At 32.2% G+C, this 27,466-nt stretch overlaps 1 protein-coding gene across 1 annotated transcript; it reads left to right on the top strand.

Annotated features, from left to right (window-relative positions):
- Window positions 1-413: 413 nt before the first annotated feature.
- On the top strand, window positions 414-27,069 carry fliI (FLII actin remodeling protein). Its single transcript, XM_088229102.1, has 23 exons — window positions 414-506; window positions 815-925; window positions 1,006-1,244; window positions 2,506-2,667; window positions 4,782-4,996; window positions 5,277-5,499; window positions 9,340-9,581; window positions 10,836-10,995; window positions 11,437-11,683; window positions 13,162-13,347; window positions 13,818-13,951; window positions 15,750-15,927; window positions 17,347-17,522; window positions 18,535-18,661; window positions 20,126-20,247; window positions 21,167-21,377; window positions 22,496-22,659; window positions 23,056-23,194; window positions 23,595-23,707; window positions 23,874-24,024; window positions 25,063-25,227; window positions 25,315-25,428; window positions 26,204-27,069. The coding sequence occupies exons 1-23, from the start codon at window positions 444-446 to the stop codon at window positions 26,336-26,338; spliced, it is 3,777 nt and encodes a 1,258-aa protein (XP_088085228.1). The 5' UTR covers window positions 414-443; the 3' UTR covers window positions 26,339-27,069.
- The last annotated feature ends 397 nt before the right edge of the window (window positions 27,070-27,466 follow it).

Genomic DNA, 27,466 nt, shown 5'->3' with positions numbered 1-27,466 from the left:
TGTCACTGGACTGGGACCTGAAGAAGACTGATCATCTTACCTTCTTATGGCTGGTTTGGAGTACCAATGCAGTACCTTATACACTACTGGGTGCAGGTAGGGAAATTACGATGATGGTAAGATTATTGGGATGTTTTCTTGATTTTTCCTAGTTTTGAAATTTTACACTTACGATACTTTTAATTTGCAACCTGCTATGTTTCACTTTTTAAACTTGTTTTAAAATACCTTATTATAATATATTCTTCATCACTAGGCATTACTTGTATTCGCAATATCTTTCACTAAATGAAATGATACACCCCATTAGATTTTACAATTTCATGAGTAGATACTCGTGGAAGGTTTTTTTGTATACCGTGAAAAATAAATTGTGTTCTTCTGTCAAGAAAAAAAAATAACACCTACAATCTATACAATTCGTGATCTATGGTAATTGAAACATGGCGAATACGGGTGTGTTGCCTTTTGTGCGGGGTATAGATTTTACAAATAATGATTTCAGCGTAAGTGAATATTCTCAAGCATTATCAATTTTAAATATTGTATTATACGAGATTATTTTTAAAACATACTAAATCTTCTACACGATCATTAAAAGTACCTATTCAAAATGTCACTGTAGCCGATGTCACTTCGAATTCATATTGTAAACATAGAAGTTCAACTTACGATTTGGTTTTCTTCTTACAGGCAGTTGACTAGAACAAATGTAAAGTTTTAGCAGTATTATACTATAGGCTGCCGGTTGCAGAATAATCTTGCATAGTTGACAATTTATTGGTTATATTTTTACACTACTGTTTTTTTCCAGGATGGAAAATTTCCCAATGCTATGCGACTTATGACAGGTGTACAATGGTTAAAATTGGATAAAACTAATTTGTGCGAGATTCCCGAACAAATGGGAAAGTTGATAAAGTTGGTGAGTTACGGGATCTTCAATCAAATAAAATGTCGATGAATTGAAATAAACTAGTGTTCATATGTTTCTTGTTTCCATAGGAAAACTTATCATTAAAAAGAAATAACCTGGAAAAGTTGTATGGAGAAATAACAGAACTGCATTGCTTAAGATCGTTAAATATAAGGCACAATAAAGTAAAGAGTTCTGGTCTCCCAGCGGACCTTTTTAAGTTGGAAGAGCTAACAACACTCGACCTTTCACATAACAGGCTCAAAGATGTTCCTGAAGGATTAGATAAAGCCAAATCGCTTCTTGTTCTCAACTTGAGTTATAATTCGTAAGTAATATTTTTTCTACTACTACCATAGGAGTAGGCAGGGAAGATGAAACGCCGCATGTGTCTATGTTGGCGTATACTATTAGTTTCTTCCACATTCATCTTGTCATACTTGCCACCAAATATGTCTCCTATGGACATGACCAGATTAAAGGTTCTGATTTATTCGATCTTGCAAAGTTTTTCTTGATTGTTCTCATTCTGTTAATTACTAATTACTCTCACAATAATTATTAAATACACATTATAGATTAAGCTCATTCTACCTAAAAGAAAGACTTGTTTATGAGAAGAGTAGGTGCTTTTTAAAAATTATCATAAAAATCTAAAAATTCACCTTCACTGGTTTGTGATCCCTTTGTAGTTTCACAGACTCAAGGTCTGAGGTTTGAACCCAGCTGTATCACAATTTCCATTTTCAATCCCGGTTATTTCTGTCAAAATTGCGAGAAAATTCAAATATTCGGGTAAATCATAAGAACTCAAATATTTTTTTTATTTTTTAAATCATGTTTTTTAACCTTTGAAAGCTCCAAACAATTGGAAATCAACACAACCTTTGGTCAAAGAGGATTAGTCTACTTCTCAATTGAAGTGTACAACCTACTTGCATTGTCCTTAAGGGCAATAATTAGTAAGTACTCTAATTATAAAATTGCTATTAGGAAATAAATAATGGAGGGGGGTTGCATTGCACGTATCAATGAGTGATCAGTCCAGTGAAGGGAACATTATATTTAATGTAAAAGTATTCAGACAAAAATTGTGAAAGAATGAATAAAATAAATTGGCTTTCATTTTTTGTTCTATTTTTGTTTTTGAACCTTTTTGTTATAGCCGTTTTCCTTTTCAAGGTGGCATTTTCAAATTTCATAAATATGCCCTTGGTAACTTCAGAATTATTTTGATGATTGTGTTTTCTGCAATATGACAAGAGGTTTTTTGGGACCTGTCGTATCAAAAATGGAAATTTACTTAGTTATTTCTTCAAAATTTTGTGACATTAATACGTTTTGTAATATTTATAGTCCTAGTACATTGGTGTACAATTGAATTTGTAGGAATAAGCTAGCTTAAGAATGGCGATAGGTATTTGGATGTGTGTACAGTCAGAATTTGTCGACCCAAATTCTGCAGCTGATAGCAGTATACTTGATGAAACATTTCATGTCAAGAGATGCAGATCTCAAATACCTGTCGGCATTATTTAGCTGGCTTTGTTTTGTCATAATATCATATGAATTTCCATTTTGATTTATAGAATAGACTCCATACCCCCGACTCTCTTTATTCAGCTGACTGATCTACTTTTTCTGGACTTATCCAATAATGAACTGGAGACTCTACCTCCACAAACTCGCCGCCTCGCCAATCTACAGACCCTGATACTTAATGACAACCCGCTCGGTTTGTTTCAATTAAGGTTTGTAATGGATGCCATTTTTTTCAGCTTAAACATTTTAATTTAATTCAACACAATTTTATGTTCACATGGTCTTATTGTCACTTTTGCAAATATATATATATTTTTAGAGAGAGAATCCTGGATATCAGCTAAGTGCTGAAGAACAAGGTTCGCTTTCAGGGCCCGTATTACAATGGGAACTTAGCATTTATCTTCAATTATATCTACAAAGTAAAATTATTTTTTCTGTGTGAAAAATAGAATATATACGCAATTCTTTTTTCTAAACACCTTCAATTACAGGTTACTGACGAAGATACTTAAAGTTTTCATACAAATCTACACATTTTCGTTCATAAATATCGATTTTACTTTCTACCGATGAAAATACCCTTTGTAATCCCGGCTCAGGTCTGGCCTAGGTGATACCCGGGCATAAAAAGAACTCAACTAGTTTCGAGCAAAAAAGCAGAAGATTAAAGGACTTCCTCATCGAAAATCGAAACTTTAAAGTGTAAAAATGTGTGAACTTTAATTCTCCTTTTTTTATAAATTTGCAGTACCTTTTACATTTTTAATACATATACATAGTTTTATTTTTGTGTTTATTTGTTTTTTTATGATAATATCCTAAACACGCGCCAATAAACTTTCATTTATTATTAGTTTGGCGCGATCTAGATGTTAATTTTTGTACAAATTTGAATAAATAAAATTTTTAAAAATATAGTGTAGATTTTCTTCGTTTATTTTATAATTAATCTTGAAAATTCTGTCGGACCCCTGCAATGTTATTATATTTTATGTGTTGCACTCGCCGCCGTCGTTTCACTCAGGCCTGGCGCGCGGCCCTTTATAATGTGTATTATTATTATAATGGATAACTTATATAGCACCATTTTTGTAAGAAATGGGCCCTCAAGGGCACTTTACAACGTGATTATATAAAGAAATAAATTTAATTTTAACTTCTTGAATTTGTAATTTAAGCAAAACAATTTTCTTTGTTATCACTTGCTATGGATTTATACGGTGTATACCCTGTTTTAATAAACCATTTAAACTTGTGTAAAATCGTGAACTTTCATAAGTAACCATCGCGTTTTATTTGACTTCGCCCTGTGTGCACTCCGCTGCCCTATTCTTCCCCTGTGTTCTGCTTGCCGATTGCCTTCGCCTCTTTATACCACTTGGACCGGGTGGAATGCCCTTATCAGGGCTATTGAGGTTGACTTGTAGTCGACGCAGTCTGATCCTACCTTCCTGCTTATGCCGGGAAGGCCGACTGCCGTAAACGCCAGGTGATGAACCGGCAAAAACACCTGTTAATGCGTATGTTACAGTAGTAATGCAGAGCGTTAAAAACTTTACAAAACTGCATCATTAAGTCAAATCCGCATATTTTCGAGTCAATGTTTTTTACCAGTATACCCACGGTATATGCTGCTTACATGCAATAATTAAAAATAAATACCACTCAATTTCAATTCAAGTAAATTGAATAATTTCATAGCTGACCATCACACTTACTTGTTAGCTTTGACATTACAGCTCCTATAGGCTTAATTAATTATCATTTTATTGACTACATACATATGTGAAATCTAATAAGATAATTATTAAGTGTTGTTTTGCATGCCATTCGCTTTTTATGCTCATGTGAAAAATGTTTATACATATTAATTTGAAATATTAATTATGAATACCTACTTACTAACATTAATCATGACATGAGTGAAATAATTATCTTGTTAGTAATATCAAGGATCATTAGTTTGTTTGCTAACGCAATATTTGTTTACAAAAAAAATGTTTAATTATTGACCCATAAATAAAAACACAATGAAAATATTTTTTATGTAATACATATGTACTTGAATAATGTGCCTAGTAAGTACACATAAAAGTGAAAATAAGTTTTTGTATTTTGTTAAAAAATATTGTTTTGATGAAGAAATGCTTAAGTTCCATTTTGTAAATAAATACATTACTTCGGTTGGATGAATTTTTTTTTCTGCATCTAAGTATTTTTGAGATCAAATAATTTTTTTCACCTTATCCGAATAAAGTAGATGTTTTGTTATCAAATGTGGATATTTTAGTTTGTCTTCTTTTTAAATGTTTGATTACAGACAGTTGCCATCTCTTCTTAACTTGGAGACTCTGCACATGAGAAATACACAAAGAACATTGGCTAATGTTCCTTCTTCACTAGAGTCTCTATCCAACTTGTCAGATTTGGATTTGTCACAAAACTCTCTACCAAAAGTTCCTGATGCCCTTTATCTTTTGATCAACCTTAAACGATTGAATTTGAGTGAAAATGAAATCACCGAACTTTCAACAGGTAAAGACGACTTATAATAGTTATGGTAATTTTTTATTTTTAAATATCTTTAATTAAATCTCTTGCGATATTCTCTTTATGGCACATCAGTCATTTGGTATTCTTACCGTCAATATTATGAAGCTGGTTTAGAGCAATTTAAATAGATTTCTAATACCACTTGAAACTTTTGATTTCAATATTTCATAGTAATGTTTTATCATATTCGATATTATACCAGATCCAAAAAGAGTCATGTTATAAGTTTCATTTAACCATAAACAAAATATTTTATTCGCAGCTATGGATATGTGGCAAAAATTGGAGACATTAAATTTGTCTCGAAACAAGTTAACAGCCCTGCCGATATCTCTGTGCAAACTGCAACTGTTGAGGAGGTTGTATGTGAATGACAATATGTTAGACTTCGAGGGGATTCCTTCCGGGATTGGGAAATTAGGGTGTTTGGAAGTATTCTCAGCTGCAAATAACCATTTGGAAATGATTCCTGAAGGATTATGCAGGTGAATTAATATGATTATGTCATTGAAACAATCATAATTTTATTTTGTTTTATTGTAAGATCACAGCTAGAGTATGCATCTGCAGTTTGATGTCCTGCTTATTACTGCAACTCTAATATGATCTTGAACGAGTACAAAGAAAGTTTTTAAGATACATGCAATTTAAATTAGGTCTACCTGTGTCAGAAATAAATTATAAATCCCTGATGACTAATTTAAATTTACCATTACTGTCAAGCAGGAGGACAATATATGATCTCTTGTTTATTTAAAAATTATCAAATAATAAAATATATTGCCCAGAACTGTTAACTTTAATAAACTTTCGTATTCCACATAAACCAACAGGACATTTTTTTTTTGTTTTACTGTTTTACATTCCATTCACCAATTATTCACATATAGCAACATGCAAATCAATACAGTGATGATTTAGATTTATTTTATACCACGCCGCTGATGATCAAGTCCCGTGTTTTGAAAAATAATTAACAATTAAAAATTCATATAATGATTCGTTCTTCACTTTTATTTGAATTCTTTACTCTTGTGTGTACAATTATTTTTTAAATTTATTTTTGTCAAGTATTAATATTTATATAAACCACGAAGTAAACTTTTTAACTTTTCTTAAAGCACTTTCTTTTCCTTTTTTTCTCTTTTTTTTTTCTGATCTTCCTCTTTTTTAAAACTGCTATTTTCTTTAATTTACTTTTCTTTTAAATAGGTAAATATTTATATTCATAGAGTCTAGAGTCTTTATTCAATAAAATATACACATTATTACAATATTAATACGTTATAAAGAAAACAAAGTATTAAAATATATTTTGTCCCGATAAACTATTCAATAATAGTTTGTCATCGGGTGCTCAGACATTAGTTTTAATTAATAATCAAATAAAAAGAGTACAGACATAATACTGTATACGTATTAAATAATAAAGATAAAAAATAGTTTAAAGAAATATATATTTTTTTTTAAATTAAGAAAATAGAGTAAAATAATACAATTAAAATTAAAGAATAGCAATTTACTTGAATATATTTTAAATATAAGAAAAAAATTAAACACATATATAAATAGTGTGTGCTCATAAATGTAATTTGTTACATATATAATATTTCTTTTTCTATTTACAAATAATGTTTACCATTGTATACTTTTTTCAATGTTTTTGTTCTTTTTTAATATTATGCTATTTTTTTGTTGTTTTTTTAAAATCTTTTTTATTGTAATTATGTATAAGGTTCATGGAACCATAAATAAATCAATTTTCTGCCACAAATTATACTTAAAATAGTAAATAAAATAAAAATCTAATTCGTTGCAATAATAACATGGGATAACTTAAACATTATTATTTAACACTGTATGTTTTATACAATTTATATTTGAAGCGCTAACTTTGTGGTTATTCATTATAATAACATAAATATAAAACAACTTTGTTTTTAACCACTCATTTCATATTTTTTTCTACTGACTGGTTTCAATGCTACACAAGCTCAAGCGATCTTACCCCTGATTCTTTAGTATAACTTTTCAGTTAAACCTGAGCCAATTATAGAATAGGAGTCTGTCGGACTTAAACTTATGATTGATATCATTTAGGTTGAATAAGACATTTGTCTTTCTTTATCTAGATTATTATTATGTTCTTTATTAGTTGAGTATACCTTGATTAAGAAGCTTGTGTACCTTTGAAATAGAAATAGAAAATAGAAATAGAAATAGGTCAATAGAAATAAAAAAAAAATTGGTCAAAAACAAAATTGTTTTATATTTATTTTACTGTGTGTTTTAACATAATGTTAAGATTTTTCTTTCTTCATAATATTTATATAGTTTTTCCCATTATGCTTTTGTTACTGCCTTGTAAAAAATGAATTTAGGGACATACTTTTTTATTTTTTTTATTTTTTATTTTTTTATTATTTTTTCACGCCCATAAGGCTTTTACATACATGAAAATTTTACAAAATATAAGTATATAAACAACATTAAATTTAAAAAATACAATATAAAGCAACAAAAGATAGAACGGTGTTAAGAAGTAAAGTTGGTATAAAAAAAGAAGATGAGTATATAAACAGCATAGATTTAAAAAAAAACACAATATAAAGAAATAAAATAAAGGAACAAAATAAAGGAACAGTGTTAAGAAGTATAGTTGGTATAAAAATAAAAAGATGAGTGTATTAACAACATAAATTTAAAAAAAAATAAATACAATATACTGTAATAAAATATAGAACTGTGTTTTAAAGTTAAGTTGGTTTTAAAAAAATTAAAGCAATATATATATTTCTATTTTTTTAATAAGCTAAAGAAATACAATTAAAGGTTTAAAGCAGCTAGGTACATAATGTTATAAAATACAATATGAACAGAATATTAAGTTCTATTTGATAAGGAACATATACATTGATATTTAAAATTTACAAGACTCACGCTAAAGACATCGATGTTGTTAGCATATTGGTTCGCGAGTACATGCATCCGCATTACTGGCGAATTCGCGCTGTGATTGGTCGATGATGGACCGCAGTAGAACAAAGTATTACATCGGGTAACTCGACCAGGCACTCGCACATTAATCAAATTGATAAGTTCACAACAATCGAACATCGACATTATTATTTTAAACAAAAAAAGCAAGTCATTTAATTTTCGTCTGTTTTCTAATGTTTGGATGTTTAAATAATCATTTAAGTATGAGTAATTTATGTATTCAATCGGTATACTTAATTTAAAATTGATAAAACGCAAAAATTTATGCTGAACTCTTTCGATGTCCTTAACATGAACCCTGTAATGCGGTGATATACTTGGTCTTTATAAATGGGAGTCTAATGTTTTTCTTTTTTCTGGTCAATATTACAATGTTTTTTGACAATATGACTTCATTTTTTTTCCATAAATCTGTTTTTTTAGAGTGAATAATTGTTATCATTATTACTTATTTAGTTTTTCCTCCATCCACAAGAATTTTATTTAATATATGTATTATATTGATATAATAATGACTATGACATATTTTAGCTATTACATTTACTAGTTACAGTAGTAGTAGGTACATTTTTTTATTTATTTTTCATTTTCACATTTAAAAAAATACTTCATCCTTTTTTATATAACAGTATTTTGCTTTAATATATTTTCCAGTCCGGTTAAAAAACATGAATGAATTTTTTGTATGTGTATCATTTATTTTTTGAAAAATTAAAGACCTCGCGTTTGTTTTAATTTATTATTTGAAGCAAACCAATCCTAGCAATCGAAATGTAATGTTTGAACCATAAATCCATTTAGCATATTATAATATTTCCTGTCATACTAGTTAAGTATGTAATTATAAAACAAAACATAATTAAAACCGCAAGCATTTTGCATAAATTACACAGAGATTACACCTGCTGATCAGTGTGCCATTGTGGGTAGTAATTTCACATTCCGTTTGTGAGAAACTGTGTTCAACCAACCATTGCACTGTTTGGTTTTTTCAACTCATTTGCTTTATTCACCTGAGATCATTAAGCACTTGTCTTCTACTAAACATGCTCTATCAAAGTGCAATAAAATAAACTTAATTTAAAATGTGCAGTTGGTGAACAGATTTATAAAATGCCTAATTTTTATTGGGTAATTTATATCCGAGTGGAAAAAAATTGTTAGTGCAGTTTTAAAGTGGTAAAACATTACTGCGTGTTCGGGAGTATGTTGGATACTCTAAAGCAAATAATTTGGCTATGGCCCCTGGCGGCCCTAAAAGTGTTCTGCTCCCTGTTAAAAGTTTACTTGTGTCCGAAGTCAAATCCTACTGATGTTTGTCCCAGGTGCGGCTCGCTGAAGCGCCTAAACTTGAGCTGCAACCGTCTAATTACGCTGCCTGACGCTGTGCACCTCCTCACTGACTTGGAACTACTGGATCTGCGAGAGAACCCGGATTTGCTGATGCCCCCAAAGCCGCAAGAAGTACAAAAAGGATCTGGAGTAGAGTTCTACAATATAGATTTTTCCTTGCAAAACCAACTTCGGTTGGCGGGTGCCATTGTTCCACCCCCCGTGCAGGCCACACGTGAGTTAAGAAAAAAACAGCACGAACATTTAAATCCTATGTAGTTTTAAAATAATTTTCATTTTGGCAATAACCATGCTAGAAAATAGGACTCAAGTTATTTATTTATGCTTTATTAAGTTAGTTCATAGCATCTTAAGAACTAATATGAACTTTTAATTACATCACAATAATATTTATATTACTTTTAATAACATTTACATCCAAATTTATCAATAGCATATTTTCTCAAATCGATTTGAAATATTTCAAGGCTTTCCATTTATTTTAATTCTTCAGGTAGCTAAGTTTTATCAAGTTATGGTAGGACGAGAACAAACCTCGATTTATTAGATATAACTTTACTCAATACTGTTATTTATTAATAAATCCCCCAATTGATTGTCTAATTTCCAAATTAATTTCTTTGAGCATTTAAGTATAAAACACAGAATTTACCCTGATATGTAAAATTTCATGTATTTATGTAGTCAAAAATAAATTGAGATAGGTTTAAACATTTTAATTTAGTTTGTGATTGAGTTTTACTTGAGCTTTTTGTTTCATTGGTGTAGTGCTAACGTTTGTTCTAGAAATAAAAACAATAAAAAACTTTTTCAATATTTACCATGACCTACTTAATGGTATTTAACTCAATACAGAAATAGTATGAGCGAAGCTAGTATGTTGGTTATTCTTAATGTAAATAGTTATATTTTACTATAAAATTTTAATTAAAATCACTAAATAATACTTGTTCAATCACCGACTGGTTTTGGAATAACAAGCATTGTTTTGTCAAAGTTATTAAAATTTAAATAAATGTTTTGTATGATTATAATTCCATTTGCACGAAATCGATACCTACATTATTTGCATTCAGATCTTAAGAAAAGGAGTGATATCTTGGGGTGTCCGGGTGCCACAAATGACATAGTTGCCAAACATTGACATACCAGTCAAGCGATGTCAGTTACAAAACCCTGTCACTGGTAACAATTATAAAATTAGAAGTTGTCAAAACAAAAAGTATTTTATTTATTATGATACTGCCCAAATGTGCTCGTCGTAATGAACTTAGGTCATAGGCCTGGAGGCACAGCATAATGCTCTGGGAAAAAGAACCTGTTTGGCACCACGCGAAGGAACTAATAAAGGGGTACTTGCAAAGGTTTGCTTTCAAACCAATAAGGCTCAGCCGAAATCATTAGACGGTTATCACTAGAGCCCGCCCAGGACACCGCAGATTGAATAAACACCTTGATTTGTTTTCAGATTCCAGCAAGGATGTGGTAGCGCGTAAGCTCCGACTGCGCAGAGGAGGGCGACAGGCGGAAGGAGCTGCTGCAGACCAGGACCAAGCCAAGATTCTCAAGGGTATGCAGGATGCGCCACACCTTCCACCTCCGCAAGAGTTAAAGGCGCAGTCTCTCAAGTGAGTTAGACATATATCCCACTTAATAAGAAAGTGGTATTATTACCGTCAAGAATATGGAAGTCTAAGCATTTACAGGGGCTTATTACCTGGCTTTGGCTGTTTCAATAAATTATACCTAATTTAAAAATTTTTTTTTTTTTCTTTGAAACACTAAATTTGTGGAAAATTATTATTTAATGTATTAAAATGAAATATTATTTTTTCTTATTTAACACAGTAAACTGACTCTGACCTTTTTTGGCAAGTCTAACCTGTATATTAAAAAAATAAAGGTTTTCTTCAAATAAAAATATTGCAACTTAACAAATAGAAACAGAGATGGAGAACATTTTAGAGTAAGAAATTTGGAAATCTAAACTTTTACAGGGCTTATGATCTATGAAAGCATAAACTCAAAATATTGTGTTCATCAATGTTGAATTATTTTTATCTTTTCAGACCAAAGCGCTGGGACGAAGCTTTGGAGAAGCCTCCGTTGGATTATTCAGAGTTCTTCGATGAGTATGCCGGCCAAATTCCAGGAATATCTATCTGGGAAATAGAGAATTTCCTGCCCAATCTCATTGATGAAGTGGCTCATGGAAAGTTCTACGAGGGAGACTGTTACATTGTATTGAAGACTTCTCTGGATGAGCAAGGCTCCCTCACCTGGGAGATTCACTTCTGGATCGGAGAAAGAGCTACGGTAAGCTACGGAATCGAGTGGAGAAAAGTCCGCCTAGTAGTGCAGTGGTTGGCGAGTTTTCCTACCATACTTAAGGTCCTGGGTTCCATTCCTGGGCGTGTCGACGTGAAATGTTTATAAGGTGGTTTAACACTGCAATACTTCACTATCTCTGGTCTGGCGCTGGTTGATCGAGATACATTGCATTTCCTTCACCGATGCAGTGCCTCGTACGCTATCAGGTGCGGATAAGGGTTTCATACAGAATTTTATTTTTCTGTCTTCGATTTAGATTCAATACTAACTTCATTCCTTTTGATGCGTGGATCAAACTTGATTGACAAACATTATGAATTTCAAATGTCAATTTTTTTTGCTGATATTCATGATTGGCGGTCGAATCAGCGAGAAATGGGTAAAAGATTACGATATAAAAAAATGCAAGCCGTTTTGTACGTGCTTCTTTCCAAACCCGAAAATTATAGATAAAAACTAGTTTTTTTTATGCATTGATAGTTATATAATTAGAAACATAAAGAATATTATTAGTATTATTATTCGTTATAGGCAGGCAGCCTTTGCTGGCCCTCGTTTATTGCTTTTTGTCTGCGTACGTCTTCCACCAAAAAAGCATCCGAATGGTTTTTGAATTGGTTGACTGAAATGGAATGGACAACTAGCCTTGGTTATATATTCCAGGCTAAAAGGAAAGGCTTTCCTGCTAGAAAGGAAGTTTTTCTTGTGATTGAGATGAAATCTGGAACAATAGAGCTTTCATTTATGACCCCGTAAGTTTGTGTTGGGATTTAATTGATACATCTCGTGCAAGGGGCAGTCATAGTATCTTATAAGTTTCTATCAACTCTCCTCTCTTCCGTCATTCTTCTGATGATGAAAGTACTAGTGATTTTAATATTCCGTGGTAGGGTGTCCTTTGAAGTAGTTTGGGAATTTTTGTAGCATGTCTTTGGACTTTTTCCAGTAGCTCAATGTCTTTGTTTAAATGCACTTTAATTTTTTTTCAACGATATTCCCGATTTGTGAAAATGTCTTATTAAATATTTGTATTGGTATCATAACCAAGGAAACTTGCATATTTGTAATATCCAATATTATTTATATTTTTTCCTTTACCATCACAAATAAGCAGTCTTTCTTATAATTTTCTTTTGTCATCGCATTAAATGTGTTCCAAGTACCTAAATCAGCGATGGGTAATCTATGACACGCCGAGACATTTTGGGTAACACGTATTGTTTATGGACAATCTTCGCCCGAGAACGAACGATAAGCCTTATTTACTAGGCTTACTTAATTTCTCTTTCATTTAATAGGGCTGAAAAAATTAATAATATTTCTATATGTGACACGGCACCCGAATCAAGCCAGGTTTTTCCAGAATTTTGACATGTCGAGATAAAAATATTACCCATCACTGACCTATATTTTATAATTTCCTCATTCCATAATGGACCAAAAATGTTATTTTCACGAGACAGTTGGACAAGAAAGCGTGTGCCGCCATCCATGCTGTACACCTCCGCAACTACCTCGGGGCCGGGGGCCGCACCATCCGCCAGGAGCAGGGGGACGAGACTGAGGAATACCTTCGCCTCTTCCCCGCCGGCATCACCTACATCCAGGGGGGCAGAACACCTAGCGGATTCTTCACCATCGAAGACACTGTAATTGACTTTGGACATTTTCTTTTTATCTTTAAGTTATGCAGTTAAACTCAAATTATCCGGATTAATGTGCCAGATTTTATTACTTTTGAAATAATACAGGGAATTGGGATCACATTAATAACTTACGCACAGTTAAATGAAAATGAAGAATTTCTCCTTAATTTTTTATTTCCTGATAACGATTTGGATATTTGGCAATCTAGATGACTGGAGTTTTGATAAATGGAGTTCAAACTTAGATTTGGTCATTTTTTGCAATTATTGTAATGCTCGTTTTTCTTTATTATTTCGTCATATTATGTACTTATTATTTTTATTTATTTTTTCAAACATCTAAACTCTAAACATTTATTAATGCGGTCATTTTATTTGGAAACCTTAAAAAATAATGTATGTTCCTTGTTTTCATCTCAAATATATTTTTACTAGAAATGTGCTTATAGTGTTTTTTTATAATTTAATTCTAGTACTATGCCACAAGATTATACAGAGTCCACGCAAGTGGATCCACTATTCACTTAGAGCCTGTTCCAGTTCAACTGACTTCTTTAGATCCGAGATATGTATTCCTATTAGACATGGGACTAAACATATTCCTCTGGTTAGTATTATGGCTAAGTTGCCTAAAATTTTATACATTTATTATTTATTTAATGTTTTTTTTTTTTTACACAAAGAACTTTAAATTCAGTTATAATATGGTGTTTATGAGTTTTCTCCGTAAAAGTCCATATGAGGGGGTTAAAAGAAAATATCAGCTGAATTTTTTGCCCATTGCTGAAGCTTGTGAAATGCCATGTACTACATTCATATGGACCCGCAGAATATAATTAAGAATTATAAACATAAGAAGGAATCAAATTATTTATGTTTAAAGTTATATTATAATAATTGTATGTAATCATTTAACGACTTTTTTATTTCTACCGCTTTCGAGACGCAGCCGTCTCTTCATCAGGACACTAATTACACTTACATTCAAACCCCACTTTCACTCTAGTACTCAGTTGTTGAGAAATCTTACATACAAATAAAGGATTAAAAGTGATTAATATGGTAATATTTCGCATTAGGAAGGAAGTATAATTGATTAGCAGAAAAATGTTGCTAATCAATAATGAAATAACTAGTAGCCAACCAAAACAAGATTTTCAGCCAAAACCGAATTTCGATTCTAGTTTTGGCCAAAACCGAAACTTATTTAAATAAATTAAAAGTCACTTCAAAATGCCAAAAATTAGGCATTTTTATTGTTAAACCTTACGAGTTAAGTAAAATACACAACGAAATAAATGGTATAAATTTAATGAGTAAATTTATTTATTTTCAGTGCTTTTTGGTTCTTTGTTATGATATACATATAACTTATATGTAACGGTTTTTCAATGTACGCTATACGAACTATTAACAATAGTCAATAAATCACAAAATCAGTCTAGATCCATCATCTTTTTTTATTTTATAGAATAATAAACTAATTTGATTTAATTTTTGACTAATTATTGTTTAATAACGCTTCTTCTAAAATACAATGTTTTGATTGGTTGGAGGGGGGCCTACATATTATTTTAGATTTTTTCTGCCTTCATCAATAGTACTGAAATTCTTTGTATGGGTGTTTCATAGTCTGCCATTATATAATTGTAGTTAACTCGTTAAGTAATGCTGACTATAATTGTAACACAAATAAATATCTTTACACTTTAATCCGTATCTATGTATATATAATTTAGAAATTTAACTTAGAAAGAGTCAACAATTTCATTTATCTAGATCCATCCACCACCACCATCAGCGATGGTGGTGGACGTGAAGGTAAAATACGGCGACGTGTTGGTATTGCCAAAAGTGCTATGAGTCAAAGGAAGATTTTCAGTATAACCATTAACACCAAAAAGAGACTGGTGAAGGCCTTGGTTTTCTCAGTGTTCATGTACGGTGTGGATTGTTGGACGCTGAGAGAATCTGAATAGAAAAAATCGAAGCTTTCCAAATGTGGTGTTTGCGGCGAATGCTGTGGATTTCGTGGACAGCAAGACGTACAAATATACCTTTACTCCAGGAAATAGACATAAGAGAAAGACTCATATCCATGAATGAGAAAAGAACCTGTAGTTCTTTGGATATATTCCCAGGGGGAACTCTGATAGTTTGGAGAAAACTATCCTCCTGGGAAGTGTCAAAGGGACAAGGTCGCATGGACGTCAACCGACAAGATGAAGAGGCTTGATCACAGAATTATCAGTGATGAATGCCTTCATAAGAGCTCAAGGCCATTCCAGATGTAGGAGACTGTCCACAGATGAGCCATGCCCGGAGTCAGACATGAGGCATGGATTGAAGAGAGAAATATATAATTTATCCATTATTATTTATTAATTGTTGGTTTTATTGTTTAGGTTCGGCAAGTCATCCAAAAACACATTGAAATCAAAAACTAGATTATTTGCTGAGAAAATAAATAAGAATGAAAGAAAGAACCGCGCTGAAATACACTCTGAAACTCAAGGCAATGAGACTTCAGAGTTCTGGAAGGCCATTGGAAATGATCTTGGGAAACAACATGAACCACTCCAGGTAATATTTTATCGGATATTAGAACTCACTTAATCCATTGACAGTTTTCACCCGATGCCTTGTAAAGCAGGGAAGTGTGGTTAAGGTTCTCAGGAGGTATCTGCAGCAGTGACGGTCGGTGGCAAAAACTTGTGCAAAAGAAGATTTACCTGATGGCCTCTGGAGTTCAACAAAACCATAGTTTGTGGGTTCAATCCTCGCTTTGGACAATGAAAAAGAGAGTTTTCCTTATTTGTGTTGAATTATTTATTTAAAAGAAAAACAAACAAAACACCGAATTGATAAAATATGCATATTTGTCTTCTTCGTTAAAGAAAATAAGAATTAAACATCAATCCAAGATGTGAAGAATTCACATCTTCCTTACTCTTCTTACCTATATACCATATCATTATAGTAAAAAGAGATTAGTGATGTCTTCTGATTTGCTGATATGTATTGTAAATAATGCAATAAACATTTAGAACAATTCGGTATCCTTGGAGAATGTTTGCAGATCTATCAAACCTCATATAAGTATCACTGCTATGCTTTATCTCACCTTCTAAGCCTTGGACCGTAATGGTTTCTGAAGCGCGTAGTAGCGATGTTTGGCAGCCATTATTATTCTCCTCCTGATTTCTTCCTGTGTATTGTTGCCACTGGTGACTATGGAACCCTGGTATGTAAACTATTCAATCACCTCAAAGTTGTATTTTCCCACTTATGCCTAGAGTTTGGGAGCCAATCATCAATTTTGTTTTGTCCTCATTAATGATGAGTCCCATTTTCCTTGCACTTGGTTCAAGCGCTATGAACGCTTCGCAAGTGGATTGGAGAGATCTTCTGTTGATGTCAACATCGTCCACGTAGGCGAGCAGCTAAACTCATTGAAGAGATAGACTTGAAGGTTTTGAGAGATCTTTATCGATCCTTACTTCGGATATGGTCAGGCTCATTGTTATTCTAACAAATCTAATCAGCTTATTTAGGATGTTTAGCTCAGACATTTCTTTATAAAGTACATTTCTATTTACACTTTCGTAGGCTGCCTTTAAGTTGGTTATACAGTAAGTCTCGAGAATAGGATGTTTGAGGATATCTTATAAGCAGTGTTCAACAGTGCTATGCCTCTTTATTTCCTGTCCAACTCGTCCCCATTTTTATGCAGTGGGCATATGACACCCTCAGTCCACTCATCCAGTATCGTTTTATTTTAAGCAAAAGACGACGTGTTTTTAAATACAGATATTTAAAAACAAAAATTTAACATATGTATTGTTTAATAATTTATTTTCCTTAACTTACAAAAAATATCACATAATTTTGGTCTACATTATTTATATATATAATACACAAACCTAATGGAACAGATGAAACAGTAAATCATTGATAATCAACAAACTGCATATTTTGATTTATAATTGAATTTGTTTGAAGGAGCATGTACCCGATGACTTTTCCTGGCGATCGCCGCGACTATACAGGGTAGAACTTGGAATGGGATACTTGGAACTTCCCCAAGTAGAAACACCTCCGGGAACTAAACTTCTACACACTCTCTTGACCAATAGAAATGTTTATATTCTGGATTGCTACCTCGATGTCTTTGTTTGGTTAGTATTTCGTTAGTTAGTGCAAATAATGGTAATTGCAGCATATCTCCATTTTTTTTTTATGAAGGCAAGATAATCAGCCTCACACTTCGGATATCAATAAAATGTATTAAATTTGTTGGAATAAGATCCGTTGGGAAGATTATCCCGATTTGATATTATTTTATTACGATTATTTACAACTATGCAGGTCATGATTATAAAATTATATGCGATAGAGATTACTTACAAGAGATTTTTTTTATTTAGTTTACAATAACTTTAGAGATTAAATGTCAGGTATTCGTTTGGAGCAGGAGAGATTCCTGACGCATTTCATGCAATGTTCAAGCACATGACTACCCTTCCTTCCCTTTTTATATAAAATTTCATTGTTTATCCTTCTTTTTATTTAAATAGATTTATTTTTATAGTGGGGAAGTTCAGCCCTATGGGAAATTGGATATGAAAAATGTTTTCTTATTTGCGGAAAAATTAAAGCATTAAATTGTACTGCAAAGTTTTTTGAAAATGTATAAAAAAATGTTATGAATCAACCGATGATAAGAGAGTTGTGAAAGATTTCTGGTTTATGGTAAGTAAACGTACCAATTGGCAGAACTGACCGAGAAGAAGCGGAAGAGAACTTGAGATGTCACACGCGGAGTAATTTCAGAAATACAAAACTTTAAAAAATCATGGTGATCTATTAACAAAAAAAAAACACTGAACTTCTTCATTAACATACCAGTCTTGAAGATGTCATAAAAGCGATAAAACCGGTTACTGGTTATTCCAAATTTGTCAATTTAGGTATCAATCATCTTTTAAAATATGATCAAATTAAAAACTGCTCGGATGATTTCTTTAAAAAAAAACAACACAGAAATTCACGTGTTTTAGATACAGTCACACCTATAAAATCTGTCTACCTATAATCCGTGATTAATAATAATGTTGGCAGTTACAAGCTGTCTGTTTAAGTAATAAAAAATGATCTTTTATTTATTAAATAATGTATTTTGTTTTCCAGGTTTGGCAAGAAATCAACAAGGCTGGTTAGAGCGGCAGCTGTCAAACTGTCACAAGAATTATTCAATATGATAGACAGACCGGAACATGCTCTGGTGACACGACTCCAAGAGGGAACAGAGCATCAGGTACTATAACATGATCGTTTTATTTCTTTGACAACCATTTTAATCTAAGATGAATAATTTGAATTATTGAATGATCATTTAAATGATTGAATTTGTTGTGAAGCTAAGAAATTTGTTGTGCCTAATGTATACTTGAATCATTCATGTCTCTACTTTGTGGTGTATTTTTATTTAAAGATACAGTAAAATCTCCTTTTTATGTTTTTCAAGGGAGCAGCAAAAAAAGTGTAAAACTGAGGAAATTGAAAAGTGTAAAAAGGTGAAATTACTAGACTGTAGTGTAAATATACTCCCAGAAAAATTGTCGTAATTGGAGATTATGAATATCTTTACCTATTTTCAATGATTTCATTAAAATATTTTGTATTGTTTTTTTTTTATTAAAAAAAGACTTACGCCATAAAAGTCTAGAATGCCACTTGTTCCAGTAACGATGGTACATCAATTGAGCTAATGTTATTATGTTTATAATTTCAAGTAATATTTCTATTGCTATATTTTTAAACTTTTTGCATCGTAATCTAATGATGTAAAGATTTCATCTTCCTAAACATTCTCCAACTGCATGTTACAATTTAGTAAAATGACAATATTATGGCGATTTTATTCAAAAAACGTATAAGGACATAATGAAAAACTACAGAATGTCACTTATTCGCTTGAAAACTGTATCAAAATACAATGCAAAATAGCCTTTGAGAAAATTAAAAACTTAAATTTATACACAAACAAAAAGGTCAATTACACTGCACATAATTTGAACTTAGTTTGAGAGAATATATATATATATTTTTTAATATACCCTGCTTTTATTCAATTCTTTTAATTCTCAAAGGTTTTTTTTAGTTTTCAATAATTAATAAAGGGATATTCTTTTCAATTAATAATTGTCTTTTTGATAATCCAATCCCTGTAAAAAATAATAGCTTATACTTCAAAAATTACAACTGAGTGAATCTAGGTAATAAAATCATTAAAAATAAGAGAAAAAAAATCATTCAACATTCTGCCTATGGTTAGAAACAGCAGTCTCCAAACATTTGGACATACTTAAAATATTGCCGATTCAACTAACTGGTATAAAAAGAAGTATAAAACTTGAAAAATATTTTCAGGCATTGCCTAGTGGGTGAAATAATTCAGCCAGATGAATCTCACCCACATCAATGAAGGTTTCAGTTCTTTTACATCACAAAAGTCAACTGGTGGAAGAGTTTAGGAAATGTGGATGTTTAAACATAGGCAGAATGGAGAATTTTTCTCAGTGTGTAAAGTGGCCACTTGAACCAGCCAATGACAGGTCGTAAGTCCTGCAAATACCTAGACTTTCATATGTCCTTCTCAAAAATGTTTTGACTCAAAGTATTGTTACATATTTTCATTAGAATGATTAATCTTCAATTTTAATGTGTACTCTGAGATATCATATATATATAATATATATTATATTTAAACAATACACAGGTATTCAAAAGTTACTTCCAAGGGTGGGATGAAGTTATCGCTGTAGACTTCACTCGAACAGCGGAATCTGTAGCACGCACTGGAGCAGATCTCACAACGTGGGCCAAAAAACAAGATACCAAGTATGTGCTTATTTAACAAAAAAATCTATTTTTATTGGCTGTCACATAGCAGATGTGGATAGACAGGAACCTTTTTTTCAGCCAATACCCGCGGATCAGAAGTGAAGTTTCGTGACAAATTTTGCACTCACTCGTCTCATTTGCAAATTATTTGTTAAAATGCCTTGCCTGTGGCGGTATTTCCATAGAAGCCAGTAAACTGGGCTTGCCTAACCAATTTCAAATCAAAATTACCAAATCTGGACCTAATAAATAAAAATAATTAATTTTGTTGTTTAAAATTTCTCGCGCCCGTTTATAAAGTCCTTATTCTTATCTGGAATGACTTAAGGGTCCGTATCTTACTTGAAACCCGAATCACATCAAATCCATGTGCGCGGAAGCTATGACTGTATGTTTAGTCATCTTGCTCTCTCATGTGGGCTTCTTATGTGGCTTTCTCATCCCAATAAAAAATATCAAAAGACCTCGCTCTTCCAGCTCTGGAAGCCAACTGATTAGTCACAACTTGTTCAAACTTGACGCTGACTATCTCTATGGATCAGTGCTGGTATTCCAAACGAAATTATAGCGCGGTATGGCGCGTTTTTACATACTAAATACGCATTATAGCGCGCTGTAAACGCGTTCGGAATACCAGCCCTGGCTTATAACTTCAAGTGGATGTAGCTTTTGCAGTTGCTGCTATAAAAATTTGTTTACCATTTTTTTTATTAAACCTTGGATATGCAACTTTAAATTAAATAAATGCTGTTCTGGAGCACTGAAACTGAAAGAAATATGGGTATTCAAACAAAGAATGTTACACAGCACACTTCCGTATTCCCTGCCTTAATAATTCATTTGGTATATGTCTATATTTGAATAAATAAAAATATAATGAATCATAGGATGTAAAATGAATTATGTCTGTGACCAGAGCGGACCTCAGTGCCCTGTTCACTCCGCGCCAGGCCGGCGTGGGCGGCCAGGAGGCTCGCGCGCTGGCCGAGGAGTGGGCGGAGGATCTGGAGGCCATGGAGGCCTTCGTACTGGAAGGGCGCCGCTTCGTCCGCCTGCCGGATGATGAGATGGGCATCTTCCACAGCGGAGACTGTTACGTCTTCCTCTGTCGGTACATTGTACCCGAGGTATATTGACCCATTAAATACTTAAAATAATAAACGTACTTGTGTTCGTTTTTCAACTAGTCGTAAATAATTGTGCTAGAAGATGAAATCAAGTCTAGCCACATTGTGCCTAGATGCCCAACATCCCCCCCTGACTTTGTCAAGCCAAGTCATCGAAAGTTTTAAATACCTGGGAGTGTACGTAACGGAAAATGGCGATTTTCAAAAAGGCCTATATGGAGATCAGAAATTTATTTGGTGAAATCTAAATGTCACCTATACGATGTCTGCATAACATCATCTATTCTCCTTTATAAATGCGAATCATGGTACCTCACTAGGGATCAAAAGAACAAACTAATGAATTTTGAGAATAAGTAGATACCTCAGAGGAATACTGGGTGTGCAGTGGTATGACTTCGTAAGAAATACAGAAATAAGACTACAGCTTTAACCACCCTTGCCTACTTTACAAGGCTTCAGGTTCTTGCAGTCCTAGATGTCAACGACTGACAGTTCGTTGGCAGTTAATTTCTGAACTACGGGACGCAGACCTGACTTGAGGACACAACATGGGAGTTGGGAGATTTCGTGGAAACCATATGCTCCACCCAGGGATCAGACATGGATTAAGTAATCATTCATTCACCTCGTGGTTTAGTGGCCTGCGCATCTGCCTACTATGCAAGGGTTCTTGTATTTCTGACTCGGTTGACACAACATTAATATTGATATAAAGGTGTTTCTACGCTGCATTTTTTCTACACCACTTTTTCAAATTCCCTGGACTGGCACCTGAAGCTCAAGAATCAAGATGCAGGTTGTGGCCCTGTGGCTAGTGTTACGGACTCACAGATCAGAGGTCCGAGGTTCGAACCCAACTCTACCCCAACTTAATTTCCATTCTCTAATAGTGAGTTATTTACAGCTCATTAAAAATGGCCACTAAAATTGAAACATTTGGGTAAATTATAATAATGTTAATATTTCTTTTTTATAAAAAAAAAGATACACTGCGATTGGTGTAACAATGCATCACCCTATGAGGATGATGATGTTGATTTACGATTGTTAAAAACAATTCAGACATCACAACTTGGTCATTTTCAATTTATTAACTAGTTTTATTTCTTATTTAGACCGAGGACATAGAGACACAAGGAGAAGTGACTGAACGGGGTAACAGAAGGGAGTCAGAGGGCAGCCATCAAGATGTGGTGGAGGAAGATTCCATACAGTGGGTGGTCTACTTCTGGCAGGGTAGGCAAGCTGGCAACATGGGATGGTTGACATTTACCTTTGGGTTAGTACTATATTACCCTTTAACGTCATTCAAATTTACATTTCGTTTCCTTAATAATATTATTTTGTCCCAATATTTTTTTTATTTGTTTATTTTCCTATTTAAATTTACGTATGTAAGTCTGTATCTAACTGTAAAAATTTGAAGGTTTTTTTGTAACTAAAAATTACAAATAATGTCAAATCAATTTCACTATAGGAATGGATAACAGAAAATACTAAAAATAATTACACTGTTTTTATTTGCCTAACAAGAACTGTCTCTGATTTTATTTTCTAAGCTTTGGACATTTTGTAGAATACTGTAATATTTAAATAACACACTGAAAAAGCAAGAAATGTTTAACAGCACATAAAAAAACCATCAAGTTTTATATTATAAATATTTTCATTGCAGACTTGAAAAGAAATTCAAATCGCTATGTCATAATTTAGAAGTGGTGAGGACCCACCAACAACAAGAAAATGTAAAATTCATGTCCCACTTCAATAGAAAGTTTGTTATCAAAGACGGAAAACGCAAAATCAGTAAAAAGGTATGATTTAGAATATTAAAACTCAATCAATCTGTCTATAAACTGATCCTGTACCATGTTTCTAATAAAATTAGTGATTTTCAACCAATGAGAGGCAAGAATCTAAACAAAAAATCAAATATCACACTTGTTTTCTTAAATGAGGTATTAATATGAACTTTTTTTCAATTGTTAATGATTATTTCTAATTTTATTCAGTTTAAAATTAGTTTTCAAGTTTTGAACGATATGAATATTCTAATATATTTTGAAACAAAAACTTTTATAACACCTGGTCGCCTCTAGCGAACCATCTTTTTTTACTTGTTCAGGCTCGTATATAGATCGGTATTGCTCTAACACGCTGATTTTGATGCGTAATATATTTTCTTCTTTACTAATTTCTTAATGGTTTTTAAAGGTTAATGGAAAGGCTCCTGTGGAATTGTATCATATGAGATCTAATGGAAGTCCGCTGTGTACCCGACTAATTGAAATAAAACCCGATGCTAGCCTACTCAATAGTGCTTTTTGGTAAAGAATATTTATTTCTATTATTTAATAATGTTATTAAAAATGATGGGTTTCCTAAAAATAAAATAAAAAACTATTGTTAAAAAAAGGGTTTTCTTTGAATTAAAAAAAAAATATATATAATTTTAAAAAGTCTTTAATGCAGATTTTTTTACTAATTTTTCAGCTACATACTGAATGTACCCTTTGAAACGGATGATGGCACTGATTCTGGCAGTGTTTATGTGTGGATTGGCTCTAAAAGTGACCCAGAGGAAGCTCGACTGACAGAGCAGATAGCTGAAGAAATGTTCAATAGTCCATGGGTCAGCCTTCAGGTAAAACAAAATCATCTTCAGAGAAACCTTATTTTATTTGGTACAGGATATTCAATTTATCAAAGCAGGTGGTGTAAAATGTCCCGGTTGATTGAAACATTAAAAAGTATTATTAATTTTATATTATAATATGAACACAGTCAAGGACATAATATATCCACTGATTTCCTTATTCTTTTGTCTGAAAATTTGGTCCGAATAGTTTTTAAAAATATTTTTAATTTTTACTGGTGATGTAAACTCAATCGTCCCATTTATTTTCAATAGAACCCATATTACAATTAAAAGTTTTAAAAAATGACAATGTTTGTCGGAACAGTAATCTGAAATTTAGTAGGTAATATGATTGGTACTAAGTAACTGATGAAGGCAACTAAAAATTAAATACTTTCTATTTTAATATAGAAAATTCAGGCTGACTAACGTTGAAGTTTTCAAGAGTCTCTTGTGAGGTTGAAATAATGTTTTTTTTTTAAAATTATCTTTTTATAATATATGAAGGGTAAACGGCTAAAACGGGATCATTGCAGTTTGTCAATTTTTGAGATATTTATGGCATTTTATTCTCCTGAATGAGTTCAATAAAATGGATTATTAAAAACGAACAAAATGCGGCTCTATGGCTTATGAATTGTAGGAAATGATATGGGGTCACGGCTCGCAATAAACAGTCAAAATGCGACGATTGCCGCAACAAGCTCGTTTTTGTCAGTTTAAGAAAGGAGCTTTTTTCAAATAAAAAATGGATGTTTGTGTTTATTTTTTTTCTGTGATTGCATGTAAAGATATAGTTAACATTAATTGAAAACCTATTTTATAAAATACATGAACCCGGTGTTTCACAAGCAAGGTTTTCTTTTTTTCTTTCTTTTTTTTCTCTGCTGAAAAATGAGTTATTTGTTAATGAGCCTGTTCTTGCTGTGTAGTATAAACATTTCAAAACGTTTTAATTTTTAAATGTCAGCGATGTTTTTTTTTTCAAAATCCAAAAAATGAAACAACAAGGTAATCCTGTGTAACTTTTTTTCATTTTTACAGTTGGTAAATGAGGGTTCAGAACCAGAAAACTTCTTCTGGGTCGGAATCGGTGGTAAAAAACCGTATGATACTGATGCAGATTTCATGAATTATACTCGACTGTTCAGATGTTCCAACGAAAAGGGCTATTTTACCGTATCTGAGAAGTGTTCCGATTTCTGTCAGGTTTGTAAAACAGAAACATTTGTAAATCGACTCTATGTAAATAAAATTTCTATTTTTACAATTAATGGTTTATTCTTTTCATGGCAGGATGATTTGGCAGATGACGACATCATGATACTAGACAACGGCGAACATGTCTTCCTGTGGCTAGGTGCCAAGTGTAGTGAAGTGGAAATAAAACTAGCTTATAAATCAGCTCAGGTAAATATACTTTTTTCAGTCATCTTATATCATTTCATCAATTTGCTATTAATAGTTATTCAACTTTTTTCGGTTGCGGAACTTAACTCATACAATGCCTATATAACACATACATGTAGTATTTGAGAAGTTTTATTTTTAAAATTTAAATTAAACTGTGTACGACTATAACTTACTTCGCAATAGTAGTTTTAGACTGGAATACTTTACCACCACTCCTGCTTGGTTGATTTTTTAAAAGAATGTAGAAAGAAATGGTATACAATATAAATACACCAGTGAAGGCAGATTGCCTATAATTCAATAATACATAATTAAAATTACAATTTATTAGTGTTTTATAGTTCTTTTTCAATTTACATGAATGTGATTTTATAGTTCATAAACACATCAACTCGGAAAAGTTTTAACTAATTGTCATATCGCAATTATTGACACTTCTCCAGCATATTGCCTTACTTTTTAAAATACTACATGATATTTAATCAGGTGATTTTTATGAACTATCAGAAATAATCTAGGACACTGAATATTGTTCCAATACAAAGTTGTCCAAGTGCTAAACCTTCATGCGTAGGGGAGATACTTTTAAATGGTTTACTAGAAAATGCCACTTGTTGAATTTATAGGGAAATGTAAAACTTGCTTTCACATACATTGCAGATATGCTGCAATTTAAGTATCAATGCAGTGCTTAGCACCTAAGTGCGGATATGGGATGATACCTATGTGTAATACCACTTATGCGTAACTTATCCAATCTGTATTTGAATAGGTATACATTCAACATCTGCGAGTGAAACAGCCGGAGAGGCCCCGGAAATTGTTCTTAACATTGAAGAATAAAGAATCCAAAAGGTTCACAAAGTGCTTCCACGGCTGGGGACAACACAAGAGACCCCCAGAATAATCTCACTAAAGGCTCTCTTGCTACATGACCTTAAAGACTAAGTATTATTTTATCGAAATAATACAGTATTCTCTCAGTAATCCGCCCCTCGTTTGTATATATGATCTACTGTTATTTTTACTAGCTGAAATCACAAAATCAAGCTCTATGTAACTTGTATGTTAAATTCAGTAGTTTTTCGCATGTTTTAGAGTGAAGTAACATAATTTTACTCAAAATAAAACTGTGCGTTGCAAGTACTAGATACAAATTTCACGATAAACACTGTTTTTACGAATAATCTGATCATTTTTAGCATATTTTGTATATATGCACTATAGTTTGCGCTTTTCTCTAATTTGATGCTTGCTCGGTTTTTGGGGTAGCAGATTAGTGAGACAACACTGTACATATTTATATTTCACACATAAAATATGGAATGACAGACAAAACAGCATACTATTATTGCACAATTGAAGAAATTCTTGTATTCTCATTTTACGCACAGTAAAACGCGGTCCATTTTTATCATATCCAGTTTATAAAATTGTGGCAACAGTATTATGGCTGTGTTACAAGGCAAGGATCAGAAAATCCAAAAAAAAATCTCAGTAATCTTGTAGCTAATTTTGCAAATTTTATATCATGCATCACACAGATCTATCTTCTGATTCAAAATAAATATAATCTGTAGGCATGTGCAATAAGCAATTAATGTGTTATGTGCTTACGCGCACGCACACTTCCTAAAATGTAAATTTAAAAAGAGAAAATTGTAGTATTTTCAACTTTTCAAAGTATTATAGCGGTATGTTTGCATAGTATTTGTATTCACACAGAATCTGGGTAAAAATTGGATCAAAATTAGGATGTGTTCTAAAATTTTACATTTACATACAAGATTTCAATTATTTTGTTTATTGTGCAACACAATATTTCAAAGCCAAAATCTGAAAAGTTTTCTGATCCGTAAAATAAAGCCTTTAGATTATATAATATATATGTACTTCAAAATAAATTTTAGACTAAAAATAATTCAATAAATAATTAAACCCTCTTTTTTTCATCAAACGATTTAAGGCCACGGTTGTTCACATGTTTGTTTCGTTTTTGCATACTGAATTGAATTATAATCGTGGCTTTTGTCTC

This window comes from Micrasema longulum, unplaced genomic scaffold, assembly GCF_059751315.1.
Source record: "Micrasema longulum isolate JH-2025_06_02 unplaced genomic scaffold, ASM5975131v1 h1tg000049l, whole genome shotgun sequence".
Taxonomy (NCBI): Eukaryota; Metazoa; Arthropoda; class Insecta; order Trichoptera; family Brachycentridae; genus Micrasema; species Micrasema longulum.
The sequence above is the reverse complement of the archived record's forward strand: the minus strand, read 5'-3'. Positions and strand labels throughout refer to the sequence as shown.